The 16326-nt window shown below is 43.3% G+C and overlaps 1 protein-coding gene across 3 annotated transcripts in view; it reads left to right on the forward strand.

Moving 5' to 3' along the window:
* Vwa3b (von Willebrand factor A domain containing 3B) overlaps positions 1-16326 on the forward strand; it is a 163533-nt gene that overhangs the window by 125534 nt on the left and 21673 nt on the right. For all 3 annotated transcript variants that reach the window (XM_021171396.2, XM_021171379.1, XM_029476472.1), the window contains exons 20-22: positions 6031-6149; positions 13150-13200; positions 14280-14481. In XM_021171396.2, the coding sequence (XP_021027055.1) occupies positions 6031-6149; positions 13150-13200; positions 14280-14481 (372 nt within the window). The remainder of the gene's footprint in view (positions 1-6030; positions 6150-13149; positions 13201-14279; positions 14482-16326) is intronic.

Consider the following 16326-nt stretch of genomic DNA (forward strand, 5'->3'; position numbering starts at 1 on the left):
TGTCCATACCGTATTCACGGCCGTATTTTCACTCAGGCATCCACCAACATCACAGAGCACCAGCAAATGCCTACTTTATTTTAAAGTTTGTATCTAAAATGCAATCAATGCCCCAGTAACACACCTTGCTGGGTGTGTGTGTGATCTTGTTGACACACTACTCTGCCCGTCAGTTCTGTGGCCTGGTCTTCACTGGTTCTGTGGTGCTTTTAGACACCTCCATCTGAAGAGCATACCCTTAAGATTCAGCACTTCACAGTTTGGACAGCTGCGACTTCCAGAACACTGTTGCTTCTGTATTCAGAGCTCCTGGGAGACCCACAGAGCTCTGCATTTCCATTAGACCTGTCCCATCAGAGCCTTGGCTTGGCTAGTTTAGGACTCAGTTCTCACATAGTTATTGGACACCATGGAAATTCATGATGTTGGTCTAGGTTCAACAATGAAATGTCTTCTCAGTGATACATTCTGAGATTACTCCTGATGTCATCTGGTAAATTCTTTCTGATTTATGTAAAAAATAATAGCTGTGCACACAGCTAAACCTGTTATTTTCTTCGCTTACCAGTTTATCTCAACATATTTCCATATAATAATGATCTTTGGATACAATTTAATAATACTTACTAATATAAGCTATGGAGCTGAACACATGACTCACAGAGTTTATATGCTCTTCCCAGGGGACCTGAGTTTGGGTTCCAACACCCATGTCAGATGGCCCACAGCTCCCTGCACCTCCAGCTACAGGGGATCTGATGCCCTCTTCTGGCCTCCATGGGCACTGCACACACATGCACATAGCCAACACAGACCTACAGGACTACACACGAACATTTAAAAATATCCGTGAAAAATAATACATTAAATGGTGACAACGTATTGCACTGTTCCTCCCGTTTTGGGGGACAACTTACATGGACTTCTGAGAGTGTTCATTTCCCTCTATCTTTGTGGTGCCACTAAGAAATCGCAGCACAAAATAAAGCAAATAAAACACAAAATAAAGCAAATAAAAACTTGGCCTTTTATATTACTATGTGAAGGTGGCATGGTTTCATTTCAATATTCAAATACTTTGCCATGTTTGAATTATAAATCTTTTAAAAATCCTTCTCACATTATTTGTAGTCAGGAAACTTCTCCCGCAACTGACAATATCCTCCTTCATCCCATGCATTTCTAAGAAGACAAATTTAGCAGACTCTAAGCTTCATATTTTAAATATCAAATTGCCAAAAAGATGTCTGCAGCCTCTGTTTTGGTTTTTCACGTTAGTCAATAAATGGTTACTCGGTGCATATATTATGTCAGCAAATACAATTTATGTATGTGCATGTGTATGTGTATATGTGCACGTGCACACGTATATCATGAAAGTAGGGCACACATGTGCCACACTGTGCACATAGAGGTGAGAGGACAGCCTTGTGGAGTAGAGTCTCTCTCCCTTTACGTGGGTCATGGTAAATGAAGGTCAGGTGGCCAGGCTAGTACAGAAACTGCCGTCATCCACTGAACCCCGGCAGGCAACACTCATAGAAGCAGAATAAAGTGGGCTGGAGAGATGGCTCTGCAGTTAAGAGCACTGGTTGCTCTTCCAGAAGACTTGAGGTTGATTTCCAGTACCTGTGTGCAGTCTTACAACCATCTGTAAACTCCAGTTCTAGAGGATCTGACAGGCTCTTCTGGCCTGTGAGGTACCAGGCTCACACGTGGTACACAGACATGCGTGTAGGCAAAATACCCATACACATAAAAAGAAAAAGAGTAAGAAAGAGCCACAGTTTATGGACACTTTAGTTTGCCATTACACAAAAATTATAATTAAATGCATTTGTCTATAACGGGATTGAGTGAAAACGTATGAAGAGAATGCCTCTGTTGTTCTTGGTAGAGAGTGAGGATAGGTTTTATTACTATTATCATTATCATCATCATCATTATTATTATCCATGTTGTTGTTGTAGTAATGTCATTATAAAGCTATTTTGTAGTCCTTGGTCCAAGTTATTTCCTCTAACAGTGGGGAAAACGTTATCAGCCCATTTCTATTCCACCCATGGATTCTAGAAATTTCTGCCTCTCCAGTCATTGCCTGCCTCTCTAATCTCTGTTTCTCTCTCTCGTCTTCCTCCCTCTCAGCACCCACACCCTTGTGATACAGTGCGTGCCTCTAAGGGGCGTTTATCAATACGAATGTAATGAGGTCTCTAGTTTGCTTCAGAGAACTAGAGTAGGTGATGTCTCAGGCTTCCTCTCATTACCAAACACTGTCTGGAAGAATTCCCCCCATTTGCAGGGGGCTGTGATCACATGCTTTTATTTCCTCTCAAACAGGGCTCTCGGCTTCTCCCTGACACACACACACACACACACATCCCCCCCCCCCCCCTCCCCACCCCCCGCTTGCTGTTACTCTGAAAACCTAGGCAGCCATGACTCGGATCCCCTAAGCTCTGGAATGTCCCTTATGACACTGAATTTGACATCATAAAGAGGGGGTAGCACCTGATCTCTTAAGTAGCCACCATGTTGTAAAAACTAAGACCAAAGACTGAAGTTGTGGAGTATGCGTTTGTGTCCCCCGAATCCTGTGTGCAGAAAGGAGGGAGAGTGGCTACCCACGAGTGGGATTTGAACAGCTGCGTTCAAGTCCACAATGGATGTGCAAGGCGTGAGGTCTCGATCCACCAAACTGGGAAGTACAAGATGAGTTTCTTTTTGGTTAAGTAGGTCAACGGTCAAGACCTGACTAAGCACTTTTTACTACTGATATATCATTGAGCCCTAGCCTATAAGCTAGGAGAGACATAGATTTCTAAAGGGGTATTTTCCTGCTGGGTCATAGAAAACATAAATGTCTTTTTTGTTTTGTTTGGGTTGATATTTTTCCTTTCAAGTTTTTGTGACATTGCTCTATTTAGAGGGATGATTTTTTTTTTTTTTAATACAAATTTAGGCACTCTTCAGTTTGAAAACCCCGGGCATTTCACCTTTAACCCCCTGTTCTGTTCCTGTCCCTTTGAAAGACGAGCTCAGGAGTCACAAGCTGACTCCCTGTGGTTTCTAAGTCGCTGATGGAGCTCTAAAGCTCTTAATATTTGCACCTGTTTGTTCTCTTCCACTTTCTAAACCTATGCCTCCTTTATTTGCATGAGTCCTGATAATTTAATTTGAGAGTGAATATACATTGTTTAAAAGAATTAAACAGTAAAATCTTTAAAAAGTCTTGCCTACCTCCTGTAACTCCCAAGTTTTACTAGTACCTGTTTTTGATAGTTTTAACCACAATGTTCATGTTTTAGATACTTTTGGAGGTAGGTCTAGAACTCCACATCACTTTTTGTCTGTTTGTTTTGAGACAGGGTGTCTCTGTGTAGCCCAGCTGTCCTGGAACTCACTCTGTAGACCAAGCTGATCTCCAACTCAGTGATCCACCCGCCTTTGCCTCCCAAGTGCTGGGACTAAAGGCATGCGCCACCACTGCCTGGCCCCATGCTACCTTTATGTTTCTTTTTAATGTCTCAATACAAAAATACTAAGCCATATCTCTAGAACTATACTGTTAAAGAAAATATTCAAAATAGTGCAACCTTTATTTGGGGGACAGAAAATGGAGCATGGAAGGCTATTGCTACATCTTGACAAGGTAGTAGTAGCTGAACCTTTGAATTGGCTGCACACTCTCCCTCCTCTACTGTGTGACCTGACCCAGTGAAAGAGATCCTTCACAGCCACACCCTCTGCACAAGGTCCCGGACCCCACCCCACCCCACCCCACCCCAAGCACTCAGGCTGACCAGCTCCCAACCTTTCTTTATCACAATTGTTAACGGAGGGTGTCTTGCCATCTTTTCCTTTTTTTTCCAGTTTAAAGCTATAGATACAGCCACCATTTGTGAAGTCTCTGCATGCATAAATTCATGCACACATGTGCACTTGAGCACACACACATGCACACACACACACATACTCACACATGCACATGTACACACACAGGAATGCACACATACTCGCACAGTGCACTCATGTGTGCATGCACACACAGATGCACTCACACGTGCAATTGCACACACACAGACACACACACAGAGACGCACACAAATTAGAGCAGATGTTGCTCCTTGTATGATCCTCTCTCTTTGATCCTATTCTTTGGACATTTCTATTACGTCCCATTGAGGTTTCTAAATCTCCATCCACATAACCTTCCATCACCCATTTATCTGTGGGATTCTTTTGGGCATGTTCTGTATTGTAGGCGAAGTCTATACATTATTTCACAAGTTATTTTTTTTAAATGACTATGGCTAGTTTCGACTTTATTCAGTCTGTTAAGATTATTTCTATATTTCAGTTCCAATGTCAATTTTCTCACGATTCAAAACTGTGCAGCCATTTCTTCTTAGAATTTCAGTAAGCTTTCGTCTGTCTTTAAGCAGCCTCGTTGATACCAAACAAAAGATTCTCATCTCAGTCGGGTGCAAAGCCTCAAACAAGCACAGCTAATAAAGGGTGAAGAATAATTTCCTCCTTGCAGTAGATAAAAGCAACATAGGAGTTATTTATATGTGTTTGCACACATATGATAGCCTCTCCAGATGAAGGAACTATGGGGGTTTTCCTGGAAACTTCATACATACTCACACAGGGAAAACCTTTAGGGGTAGGTGTGTTCCTCATCCTGAGTGAGCTTAGCTTGGGGTCAATTTTCAAGAAGGAAAGTTGCCCGGCACCTTTCTGCGCATGCCTATGGTCTGGAGCACGTACTGCGCATGCCTATGGTCTGGAGCACATATTCAAAAGGTTTAAATGAGTCTTCAGGGTGTGGGTCTGGTAGAGAAAGGCTTGGCTCAGTTCTTGGTAGTGAAGCTACTTGTTAGTCAGTACCTTCTTCCAAGGGATCCTTACACAGAGCTAACCTTGGTCACTGAGCCCAGGCTGGACCCTTGGTGTACAGAGTTCTCCTAGTCTTACCTACTAGGAGCTGGGCTCTCACTGCATGCCATCACTGGACACAAAGCCAGCAACCCACAGCGTCACCCTGGTTCACTCGTTTACATTTCTCTTCAGCTTTTATAACTATTCATCTATCGTTTCTTTTGTCTCTCTTTGTACTAGTTTATTAATATATGTTGGCACAGTTTTAGAAGCTGGGGAGGGGGGCTTAACAGCAAAAACTGTTTTATCTTGATTGAAAGTAAAAGGACTACCTTATTAAAAGTAATTTCTCAAGGCTGGAGCAGTGGCTCAGTGGTTAAGAGCACATGTTGATCTTGCAAAGGACCTGAGTTCGATTCCCGGTACCCATATGATGATTCCTGACACCTATAACTTCAGTTCCAGAGGATCTAATGCCCTCTTCCATCTTCACAGGTAGCACATATGCAACTGGTGCACACGCACACACAGATGCACACACGCATGCACACACACATGCATACACACATGCACACACATGCACACATATGCACATGCACACACACACATACATACACACAAGCAAAACACATGAAAAAATGAATAAATCTAAAAAGTAATTTCTCTCATTTACAGAATGCTTGTCTATTCCTGTGGTCGGAATCATGTACTGTTTAAAACATCAATAGCATAGTTTGGTATTTACCTGCCAGACCTTTTTCTTTTTCATTTAATATTATGTATGGAGTATTAACGTGTAAAAATCTTATACTTTACTATATATTATATTATGTATATACATATATGTATATAAAATGGGGTCCTATTTATTATTGCCTATACGTATCAACTTGATAAAAGCCTCTAGAGATAGTGTTCAGTTATGACAAAGGTTTCCTGAAGCAATTTTTTTCTGTTGGTTTTGTTTTATGGTAGTGATTTTTAATATGTATAGTCATTTAAGACTTACTATATTCTACTGTTCTACACTTACAGTGAGGTTTTTAGAGTTTTCCTAGTTCTCTAATGCACCCACATACACGTACCCTGAAGGCTCCCGTGGACCTGCCGAGTGACTCTCTGCTTTCTGTTGCTGTTGCTGTGTAGGTGTTCCCTCTGGCACATGTGTGCAACAACAAAAATAAGATGGTGTTAATTAACCCCCATGGAGTCAACCTCAATATCTACAAGCAAAATGTGGAACAGGCCATCAAATCCTATGAAAAGTGAGTATGAGCCGCGGTCACGATCGACAGAGGATTCAAGAGGGCTTCTTCCCTCTGTGCTTAGCTTAGCCTGCTTCCTCTAAAAATTATAAAATGGCCCCATATCACCACCAACCTGGAAGTAAGAGCTCATGCACAGTCCCTCCTCCCTTGGTGCTGGACAATTCTTCAGGCTCCTGAGCCTGATATTTCCAATAGACTCTTAATTATGCCCTAAACTATAGAGATCTTGTGTTTCCAGGAAGTTTTCTCTGGGCACAATGGAATTGATCAGGTTGGCACCTAACGCTTTGAAAAGTAGCTAGAAAAGGCCACAGTAGTGAGACCGTGGAGACATCTCTCCCATTCAGCCATCCACAGAGGGAGAATGAGCAGGAGAGCAAACCGTGTCTGACCTGAGCTTGGGCAGATTTTGCTTTCTTGTAACATTTCTCCAAATACAAAAGGAGTATGCACACAGAGTTTACATGAATGCACAGATACAAAAATGAATATACACACACAATCTTGGAGTAATGTACAAATCACTTATGGTGACTTGCACACATGCACACACAGAAGGTGTGCCTTGACTATGTGAAAATGTAATAGCTTTTGGCAGATGAGAACTGAGTGGCCATGACCATGATAAATCTGTAGCCAGTAAAGGGGAGCCTTGGAGCCATGCCCCAAGACCACTGAGGGGTGACTCTGTAAGTGTAGTCTATTTACACGCTTCTGCATCAAGATGGTGACTAAGTTAACTACAGAGAGAATTCTACACTCAAACAGTTCCTGAGCCCATGCTGATTTGGCCCACACCTTTCTCAAGGTATAGGTGACCTGGTTGTCATCCTTGCCCATGACCTAACCACCTGCACACCGGCCTAGACTCAGTCCTTACTGTGCACACTTACGTGAACTTTGAAGGTGCTCAGCTTCTTTGGGAAACTTTTTCTAGATTCTGGAAGCTCCACAGTTGGGTTTTTGTTATCTCCACATGAGAAAGGTAAGTGCTAGAAATATAGAGGTTGGTGACATGGCAAGATGCTCACTGATCCATCCATTATAACTTAGGAGGTGGGTCTATTGTGTGCCCAAAGCCCAACTCCTGCCCACAGGGAGCCACAGTCAACCCACCCCTGGATGACTCCCTGGTCTCCTTCCCATCAGCCTCCTTCACTGCCCTCCTCAAAGGCATGCAAGTCCCTTTAATGATCTTAATAGCATCCTCAACCCAGGGTCATCCTCATCCAAAATGAAAGAGTCAGGAGAATTCCAGGTTTTCTTCTGTATCTTTGATATTTGCATAGCATAAAATGAGGTACCCTTGGGACTAGGCTGCAGTCTAAACACATCTATCTATCTATCTATCTATCTATCTATCTATCTATCTATCTATCTATCTATCTATCTATCTATTTTACTATTTGAAATGATTTCATAACAGAAACAAAGTTTCCTGGCATGGATAGGATTTCCCACTTGTCACACTGGCCTGCAATAAGGTTTCAATTTGGGTCTTGTTTTGGATTAAGGATGCTCCACCTGTACCTCCCCCTTGCCTCCCATCCCCCACCCCGCATCTTTCTGCCTTCCATCTTTATCTTGGTAGCAAAAGATACTGTTATTCTGCTGTCCCTCCTTCCTTATGGTCTCTGCTCTGAGGACTCTCCACACCTCTCTCTACCCCACTGTGGCCTTTGCCACTCTCAGCTACTTTCTAATCCACCAGCTTACAGCTGGGCTAGCCTTGTGCCCCCTTCCATCTCTTTCTTTCTTTCTTTCTTTCTTTCTTTCTTTCTTTCTTTCTTTCTTTCTTTCTTTCTTTCTTTTTTTTTTTTTTTTTNTTTTTNTTTTTCAAGACAGGGTTTCTCTGTGTAGCCCTGGCTGTCCTGGAACTCACTTTGTAAACCAGGCTGGCCTCCAACTGAGAAATCTGCCTGCCTCTGCCTCCCAAGTGCTGGGATTAAAGGCGTGCACCACCATGCCCGGCTTTCATCTCTTTCTATCAGAGGCCTGTGCATGCATTTAACTATTTGAAATCCATTCAAATCAGATACAATCCCAGTTTAGCTATTGAAATACTCAAATTGGATTTGTGTATTCAAATGCAATAAAATCCCATTCAAACTCTAATGTAGTTTGCTTGAATAATTCAGATATTTGAGTCCTGTAATTACTTGGTCTGTAAACATCTTGTACAGAGCCACAGGCTAGAGCTCAGAGGTCAGGCAGTGTTTGCACGGTTCATCCTTAGCCTCAGTGGGTGCCTACATGTAGGCAAGCATGTGACATTCATGACAGCAGATAACTTAATTAGAGAAGCCACACCATAGGGCTGTTGGGAGGTGTCTTAGTCAGGATTTGTATTCCTGCACAAACATCATGACCAAGAAGCAAGTTGGGAAGGAAAGGGTTTATTCAGCTTACACTTCCACATTGCTGTTGATCACCAAAGGAAGTCAGGACAGGAACTCACACCGGGCCAGAAGCAGGAGCTGATTCAGAGGCCATGGAGGGATGTTACTTATTGGCTTGCTTCCCCTGGCTTGCTCAGCTTGCTGTCTTATAGAACCCAGGACTACCAGCCCAGGGATGGCACCACCCACTATGGGCCCTCCTACCCTTGATCACTTATTGAGAAAATGCCTTACAGCTGGATCTCAAGGAGGTATTTCCTCAAGAGAGGCTCCTTTCTCTGCGATAACTCCAGTTTGTGTCAAGTTGACACAGAAAACCAGCCAGCAGAAGAGGATTGTACAAATCACAAGATGCATTCCTTGTGGATCTGTCTCCCATCCTAAATCTGTTGATCCTAAAATAACGATGAATTTGTGCCCACAGTGGTCCCTTGGCTCATCCTGCCATGATGACCTTTACCTGAGGGTTTCAGAAAGGAAGGAGAGCCCTGTTCCCAGGCAGAACAACACTCCCTTGAGAAGAAGATGAAAAACACAGACTTAGTGATTTGTCCCCACAAGTAACTCTCAAAAAAGCTTTTGCTAACCCTAGGGAAATTTTGTTGCTACAAGTTGAACAAAAACTCCTAAAAATTCCAAACCTCAGATGCTCCAAATTTTTTGAGTGCCCATACGATGGCACATGTGGTAAATGCTGCTTCTGATCTCCTGTGAAAGACCTCAGTTAGAAGGTTGGCGCACGCACTAATAATTGTACATAAACTTACTTCTGGGCTGTGTGTATAGGTAGGTTAAAAAAAAGATAAATTTTGTGTTTGGACTTGTGTTCATCCATAAGATCTCATTATGCTACATGTAGATATATTTCAAAATCTAAAATCCCAAGCATTTATGGGCCCAAAAGTTTTGGATAAGAGATATTCAACTTGTACTGAAAGACAAATGAAAGATTCACAATGTGAGGACTCCCTCACATTCTGACTCAGGGGAGGCAACACCCCAAATCACTCACAAGAAACAGTCTTGATCCAAACTGCAAGAGGACTTTTATTCCAGGCGCACTCTGGGGCCCACAGTCGTACACCAAGCAGGGTTAGAGGACCGTGGGGGCCCCTGAGTAGCTGGGAGAGGAGGTATTTAAAGGAATAAAACACAACTCAAGGGGGTGGGGAGGGTGTTGTTAGATAATACCAGTTAAGAGTCACAAGGAAGTGGAAGTCAAAAGGAATAATACCTGGTAATTGTGTGGTTATTTCTCAAGACAGTTTCTATGAGCCTCTAACAATAGCACATTTGCATAGCGAATTCAGGAGCTATCAGGGTGACTTTTCTTTTGAACAAACACTCCCTGAACCCAGGAAGCAGATGGATGAAGGAATGTCGCTATTCCGTTTTATGATTAGCATGTCTTAGAGCATTGAGTCACAAAGGTCACATTCTCAAGCCTGGACCTAAAGGCCTAGGTTTGGTTTTTTTTTTTTTTTTGTTTTTTGTTTTGTTTTTTGTTTTTATGTTACACTTTTTCAGTACTTTCAGTGATAATTTTTTTTTTACATTAATAACATCCACTCTAGTTTGATGTTTAATATTTAAGTTTATTCATTTAATTGATGTTGGCTTTTTTTTACCTTGGTGTTTAAGTTATTTAATATTAGTTTAGCAGTATTAATAGTAAGAATATTATATAGAATAAAAACTCCTGGGCTTTTGCATGCAATATGCGGAAGAATTTTGCTTGTATAAATGTCAGTTCCATTTTTTTTTAAATTTTATCGGTGTGCAGCTTTCTCACCATGTGTAAATGATAAGCAATGGCCTGCACTGCACCGTCAGTATCACAGCTCTGTCGTGTTTTCCCCCAAAGTAAGCCAATGTCACTTTGAAAATAAAAGGTATCATACCTCCATACGCCCATTCAAACCAGGGGTGACTAAGCAAATGGACGCTCACAAGATGATATAAAAGGAGCTATTTTGGACACAGTGTCCGTGGGTGAGTGTCCTTCTGTCCCAGTATTTCAAGAGTCTAGGCTTTGTGTATCAGAACATAAGCTTGGCTGTTTCTAAGGCTGTTTGAATTCAGAGCCAGTATTTTTCTTGCGGCTTATTTTGATTGCCAAAGTCAAGATCACAGCCCTAAAACCCATAGGAGGTCTCAGTTCTAGTCTGGCTCTGGGGCTGTGCTTGGGACTCCATTTAAGGTCATCACTTTGCTGCTGATCACTGGTCACACTTGCGATGTGCCAATAGTTACACATTGCTTTGTTGACAAGTCCTTTCTTGCTATAGCAAGCCAGTGGATGTGAACCTACAGCCAGAATTAAGGGGCTGGACCAGCTAGAAAAAAAGATTTCAAGTGCAATACCTTCCTGGCACCCCACATACTCCTGGTGGCTTTGCCACAACCACTCCACCAACTCACTAAAGCACTAAAATTTTAATAATACCATGGACAAGAGGGGACACAGATGTTGTGGATATGTACCCCCGGGAAATATTTCCTAAAGGAAATAAAATTCTATCCATGCTATCTAACTGGACCCACAATACCAGTGGGCTCTCTGTGTTTCTGGGCTCAAGCATCTTCTGATCCACCAAGGGGAGAGGAACGCTGGGTATTTGTGGCACTTTCTGCTTTCTGCTTGCTTCGTCCTCTCAATGGCACAGAAAGGTGCTGTTAGCCTTGTTTTATCCCTGAAAAGCAGAGCTTCAAAGAATTCTGTTGAACAGGATCATACAGCAGCTGTGGGCAGGTGGGGGGTGGTGGAGGGCAGGGCAGGGGGAGGAGAGAGGAGGGCAGGAGCAGGGGGGAGGGGAGGGGAGAGAAATGGAGGAGAGGGGAGGGGAAGGGAAAGGGGGCTGGGTGCTGAGTTTGACTCCAGATCTGTGTTGCACTAAATCTCTTTTCTGACCAACCCCCTCCCCCATCCACCCACCCACCCAGTTTCCATGCTACAGTGAGTTTGCTTTCAAGTGTAGATAGACAAGAGCATTGAACATATTTTAAGAAAATCACAGACAACCATATAGTCTTAGAAGCCCTAATCATTGTTACATGAACCAAGTGACTAAACCTAGTTTCCTGATGGAACCCAAAGAGTCAAACTTTCAAGTAAGACCAAAGCACTGGCTGGCCTAGTTCCCTCTTCCTGACTCTTTATGTTTGAGATGTATTTATTTTATGTGTATGGGTATTTTGCCTGAATATATATGTGTGTGCATGCCTGGTGCCCTTGGAAGTAAGGAGGAGGCGTCAGATTCTGTGAGCCATCATGTGGATGCTGGGAACTGAACCCAGGTCCTCTGCGGAAGCAATAAGTTCTCTTAACGGCCGAGCTGTCTCTCCAGCCCCCACTCTTCCTAATGTTTTTGCCATCACTTACAGAATCTTTGCTGATGTCAGATACAATACATATGCTATGCACAGACCAGCTCAGAGTTCTCAGAACTACACCAGGGAAGAGACTCTCTTATCATCCTGAGTCGACCTAGCCCAAAGTCTCAGGAATGAGAGAAGCTGAGGTCTGGGTCCGAGTACCACGGCTCTTCTCCCAAACACATCATCCCGTCTTGGCTCCCCAGCCCCTCCAGGGCAGAATAGCACCTCTAAGTGTATTCTCTGCGTGCTGTGCTGATACAGCATGACCTCAATGGTCACAAGAGCCAGTCCTGTGGAAGGTGACATTCCCTACTCCACGTGTCTTAGAGCCAGTGTTTCGTCCCGACGGTCCACAAAGCCCTAGGCGATGATTGGATGCTTGAGGTGCTTCTGCGGCTGTCCGTCTTTGTGTTGCCATCCAGAAAATAGGATGGATGACTTAAAACTTGAATCCTGATTAGAGGCTTATAGCCTGGACTCACTTTGCTCTCAGTATCCAGGCAGAAGAGTATCTGCAGAAGCCAAGCTAAGAGGGGTAAATCTGTATGGCCCCAAAATTACTTTTTAAATATGACCTTGTATTATACTTGTTATGTGTGCGTGTGTGCGCACATGTACTGTAACACGGTGCCTATGTGGGAGATGACTTGAGGGAGTCGGTTCCTATTTTCCACAGGGAAATCAAATTCAGCAGCAAGATGTTTTCCTGCTATACCATCTTGCTAGCCAATGAGAAACTTCCTAATGCAGAGATGAAAAGGACCAGCTTGCTTACAACATTTTCTTGATGGCAGCAAAGACTTCTTAGTGATGGACAGAACTCTCAGCCAGCCACAGGCCTCCTCAGAGTTCCTTAGGAGGGAGATGTGCCTATGTGACCTCTAAGTCATTGGTTCTTAACCTGTGGGTCACAACCCTTTTAGGGGGGTCACAAATCAGACATTTACATTACTATCAAAACAGTAGCAAAATTACAGTTACAAAATAGCAACAAAATAATTTTACTTGGGGGTCACCACAACATGAGGAACTGTATGGAATGTCACACATTAGGAAGGTTGGGCATAACTGTTTAAGTGGATGTCAGTGGTATGGTCCGGTTAAGGTTAGCAGCTGGCTTGGGATTCCTGTGCAACCCCCTCAGAGCCTGAAGTCAACGTTTTTACTTAAAACAACTGTATTGTTCTTAAATTATTGTTGCTGCATTTTCACCCCCACAGATGCTTAAATAAAATTGTCTGGCAAGCTCTGTCTGAAGAGGAAAAAGAGAAGTAAGTTATTCCATTTCCATCTCGGTTCTGAAATACTGATGACATTTACATGCCCAAACCCGACTATTCCAGAGCGTGTGGCCCGGTGGTACTGAGAGTGTGTAACACCCCTAACCACTCATCACCCCAGAAAGAGTCTGCTACTTACCCATGACACAGCTGTTCCCCGTGGCTGTCTTCTCCAGCTTCCTGCTGAGTCCAGTCTGTCTGCCTTCTGTTTCCACGACTGCCTGCTCTCGATACATCATGTGACAGGAAGCACATGACAAGTAGCACTTCTGAGTCTGTCTTCTATTCCTTCCTGAGAAAACTGAATACTTTCAAAGCTCATGCAAATCGTGGCATGAATCCACACATATACATGTGTGTGTGCTGTCCAGAGGTTCTGTTCTACACACCTCTGATGACCTTCCCACTGATAGGTCTGTTCCACACACCACTGATGGGCCTTCCGGTCATTACTTCTTTCTTCGACTATTACCCATAATACTGCTGTGCTCATTTGCATGGGCGTTCCCATATGCCCATTCTTTTATTTCTCAGGCATGTACAGTAGTGAGGAGTGAGCTCACCACATAGGCAGTTTTTGAGAAGGCTCCAGGCCCACTGCCTCCAGCCACATCAGCACTGTATGAGGATTCCTATCTCTGTGTCTTCAAAAGCAACAAAAACGCCATACATGATGATATGTCACTTAACTCCAGATATATGTGCTGATAATGGGTCCTTAGGCAGTTTGCTCCCCTCCCCATGTGAATGGCTACACACTAGCTGATGCTATTGAGGGACCTCCATCATACAACAACACTGTATTGACTAAAATGGCTTTGCACAGTGCTCAGGCTTGTTTTCCAGCCATTCCAAGGACAGCTTCTAATTATAACTATTCTGGAAAAGTGAGAGCTCCAGAGGCTGGAGAGGTAGACCTGAAGGTACGACTGGCACCGACGCCAGCACCGTCTTCTGTCACCTAACATCTGTGATTGGTTACATTGTTCTTGTTTGTTTACTTGCTTGCTTTTTTTCCTTCTTAGGCTTATTTTGTTCTCGTTTTGACAGTCCCTTTCTTCCTTCCTCAGGTTGGATGCAATCAAGCCCATACAGTACTTGGAAAACAAGGATGTCTTGAACAGGGCTCTGGAGCGGCTGAATTGGCCCATTTCATTGAAAGAGCTCTCGGTGCTGGAAAATGAAATCTTGGTTGGGAAAATGTACATCCAGCAAGCCCTGGAGCTCCAGGAGGCTTCCAGGAAGAACTATCAGAGCAGGGCACTGCAGGAGGTGGGTCCCCGAGTTCCCCAGGCCCCTTACCGGTGGCCATCTCCCACCTGGACCTCTTCTCTCTCCTACCCACCCACCACTTACTGGTTTCTAAGAGAGTTAAAGGAAATGCCATTTGACTTTAACATCCTGTTTTTAGAATAAGGAATCTTTCCATTGAAAAACAAAACCCGAACAGGAGTCCCAGGAGATGCCTGGACTCTGATTCAAGGCTCGGATCTCACTATTTTATTTTTAGTTGGTCTCCGCTAGTTTTTCACATTTCTTCCAACTTTCTTTTCTTTATTATTTACTTAAAACAAGAGTATTAAAGCGGTGGGTTGTTAAACAGAGAGGACATTCATGTTTTCAGTACTGAAAACCCCCCAAACCAGCTCATAGCCTCGCTGCCTCTGCCTCGTTAGTACCATTTGGAACGCTTCCCAGTGATCTTTTTTTTCCTCCTTAAACACATCTTTTTTACCCCCACAAGTCAGAAGGTCTTTAATCGTCTTATACTCTGCCTTGAACTTAGCATCATTTCATACAATTTCTGTGGGTTTTGCTCTCTCTTCAGAAGACATCACTGGTGGATAGATACATAACGTATTTAACTCTCCCCCCTCCCCCACCCCGACATATTTAACTCTTTACTGGACGATTTCCTTTTGGATAGTTTCTATTGTTTTGTTTTGTTTTTCAGTTTTAGCCTTTTCCTCGTGCTTTTGTGACTCCCACGGTGCATCAGGTGAAGTATTTTGTTAGAATGCTGTCTTAGGAGTGGCCTTTGAGGACCACAGTGTGAACACTGGTACTATTAAGTAGCTGTTACTAGTCTACAGCACTCCTTTTTGGCTGTGTGTAGGTACTTGTAGATGAGGGGTTGTCCTTCCAAAATCATCCTAAGGTCTAAATAGTTTCCAGGTAGCCATCAAACAAAAGTCTGAGAGACATTCTGAGACAACTGGCTTTCAGAATTTCTGTCAGTTAGTTTCAGCATCTGTCAAATGAGGCGAGTTTGCCTGGTTTTAACTCCACAGCATCATATATATATGTGTGTGTGTATATATATATATGTATATGTGTAAGTTCTTGTGAGATTGTTTTAATTCCATTTTTATCAATGCCAACTAATCTGACCTTATGACTAGTCCACTAGTAGGGCCAAGATCCTGGTAAAAAAAAAAACTTTGTTGGAAGCAAAGCTCAAGAAAGCAAAGGCCAGGTTCCAGTCCTTTTAAGAACCTACTGTGAAAGAAATATCCATCATCCACGCAAGTCACTTCAACCTCTTCATACGTATGCATAGTCTCATTTTAAATTCTCTTAGCAAAGGGCAATGACTTGGAACAATGGCTAGAAGTTAGAGAAGAATACGCTTTCAACTCCTAAGACCCCAGAGTTTACTGATGTGTAGCAGTAACAACGGTCCTTCCCATGGGATCTGTGAGGAATGGCCACGTGTGTTCCGAAGGCCGTGGTCACACTGCTTGGTCCACGATCGAGTTGGAAACCCAAGGCTTTTCCATGCTCTGTGCTGAAGCCAGTTACCACTCTCTGTAGCTATCCCTTTGGCTCTTGAACTTGTGACAGCATCATGGTTTTCCTGAAGGTAACATAAGGAGATGGGCTATAACACTGTGTACAGAGAGCCTGGGCTTGTTTTCACCCCCAGGCTTCCATCGACAGTCCCTGGCTCGCTGCAGAGGAGATATAAGATGTTAACCATTATGCTTCCCAGTCTGGTAAGCATCCTGCAGATTCTGTGCTCCAGCGTCAAATGATTTTCCCTGCGATCCATAATCCACCAGCTTTCTGACATCCCCAGAGGTAGATGCTTGGCTCACTGACCACGAAAGGAAAGAA

This window comes from Mus caroli, chromosome 1 (assembly GCF_900094665.2).
Source record: "Mus caroli chromosome 1, CAROLI_EIJ_v1.1, whole genome shotgun sequence".
Classification (NCBI taxonomy): Eukaryota; Metazoa; Chordata; class Mammalia; order Rodentia; family Muridae; genus Mus; species Mus caroli.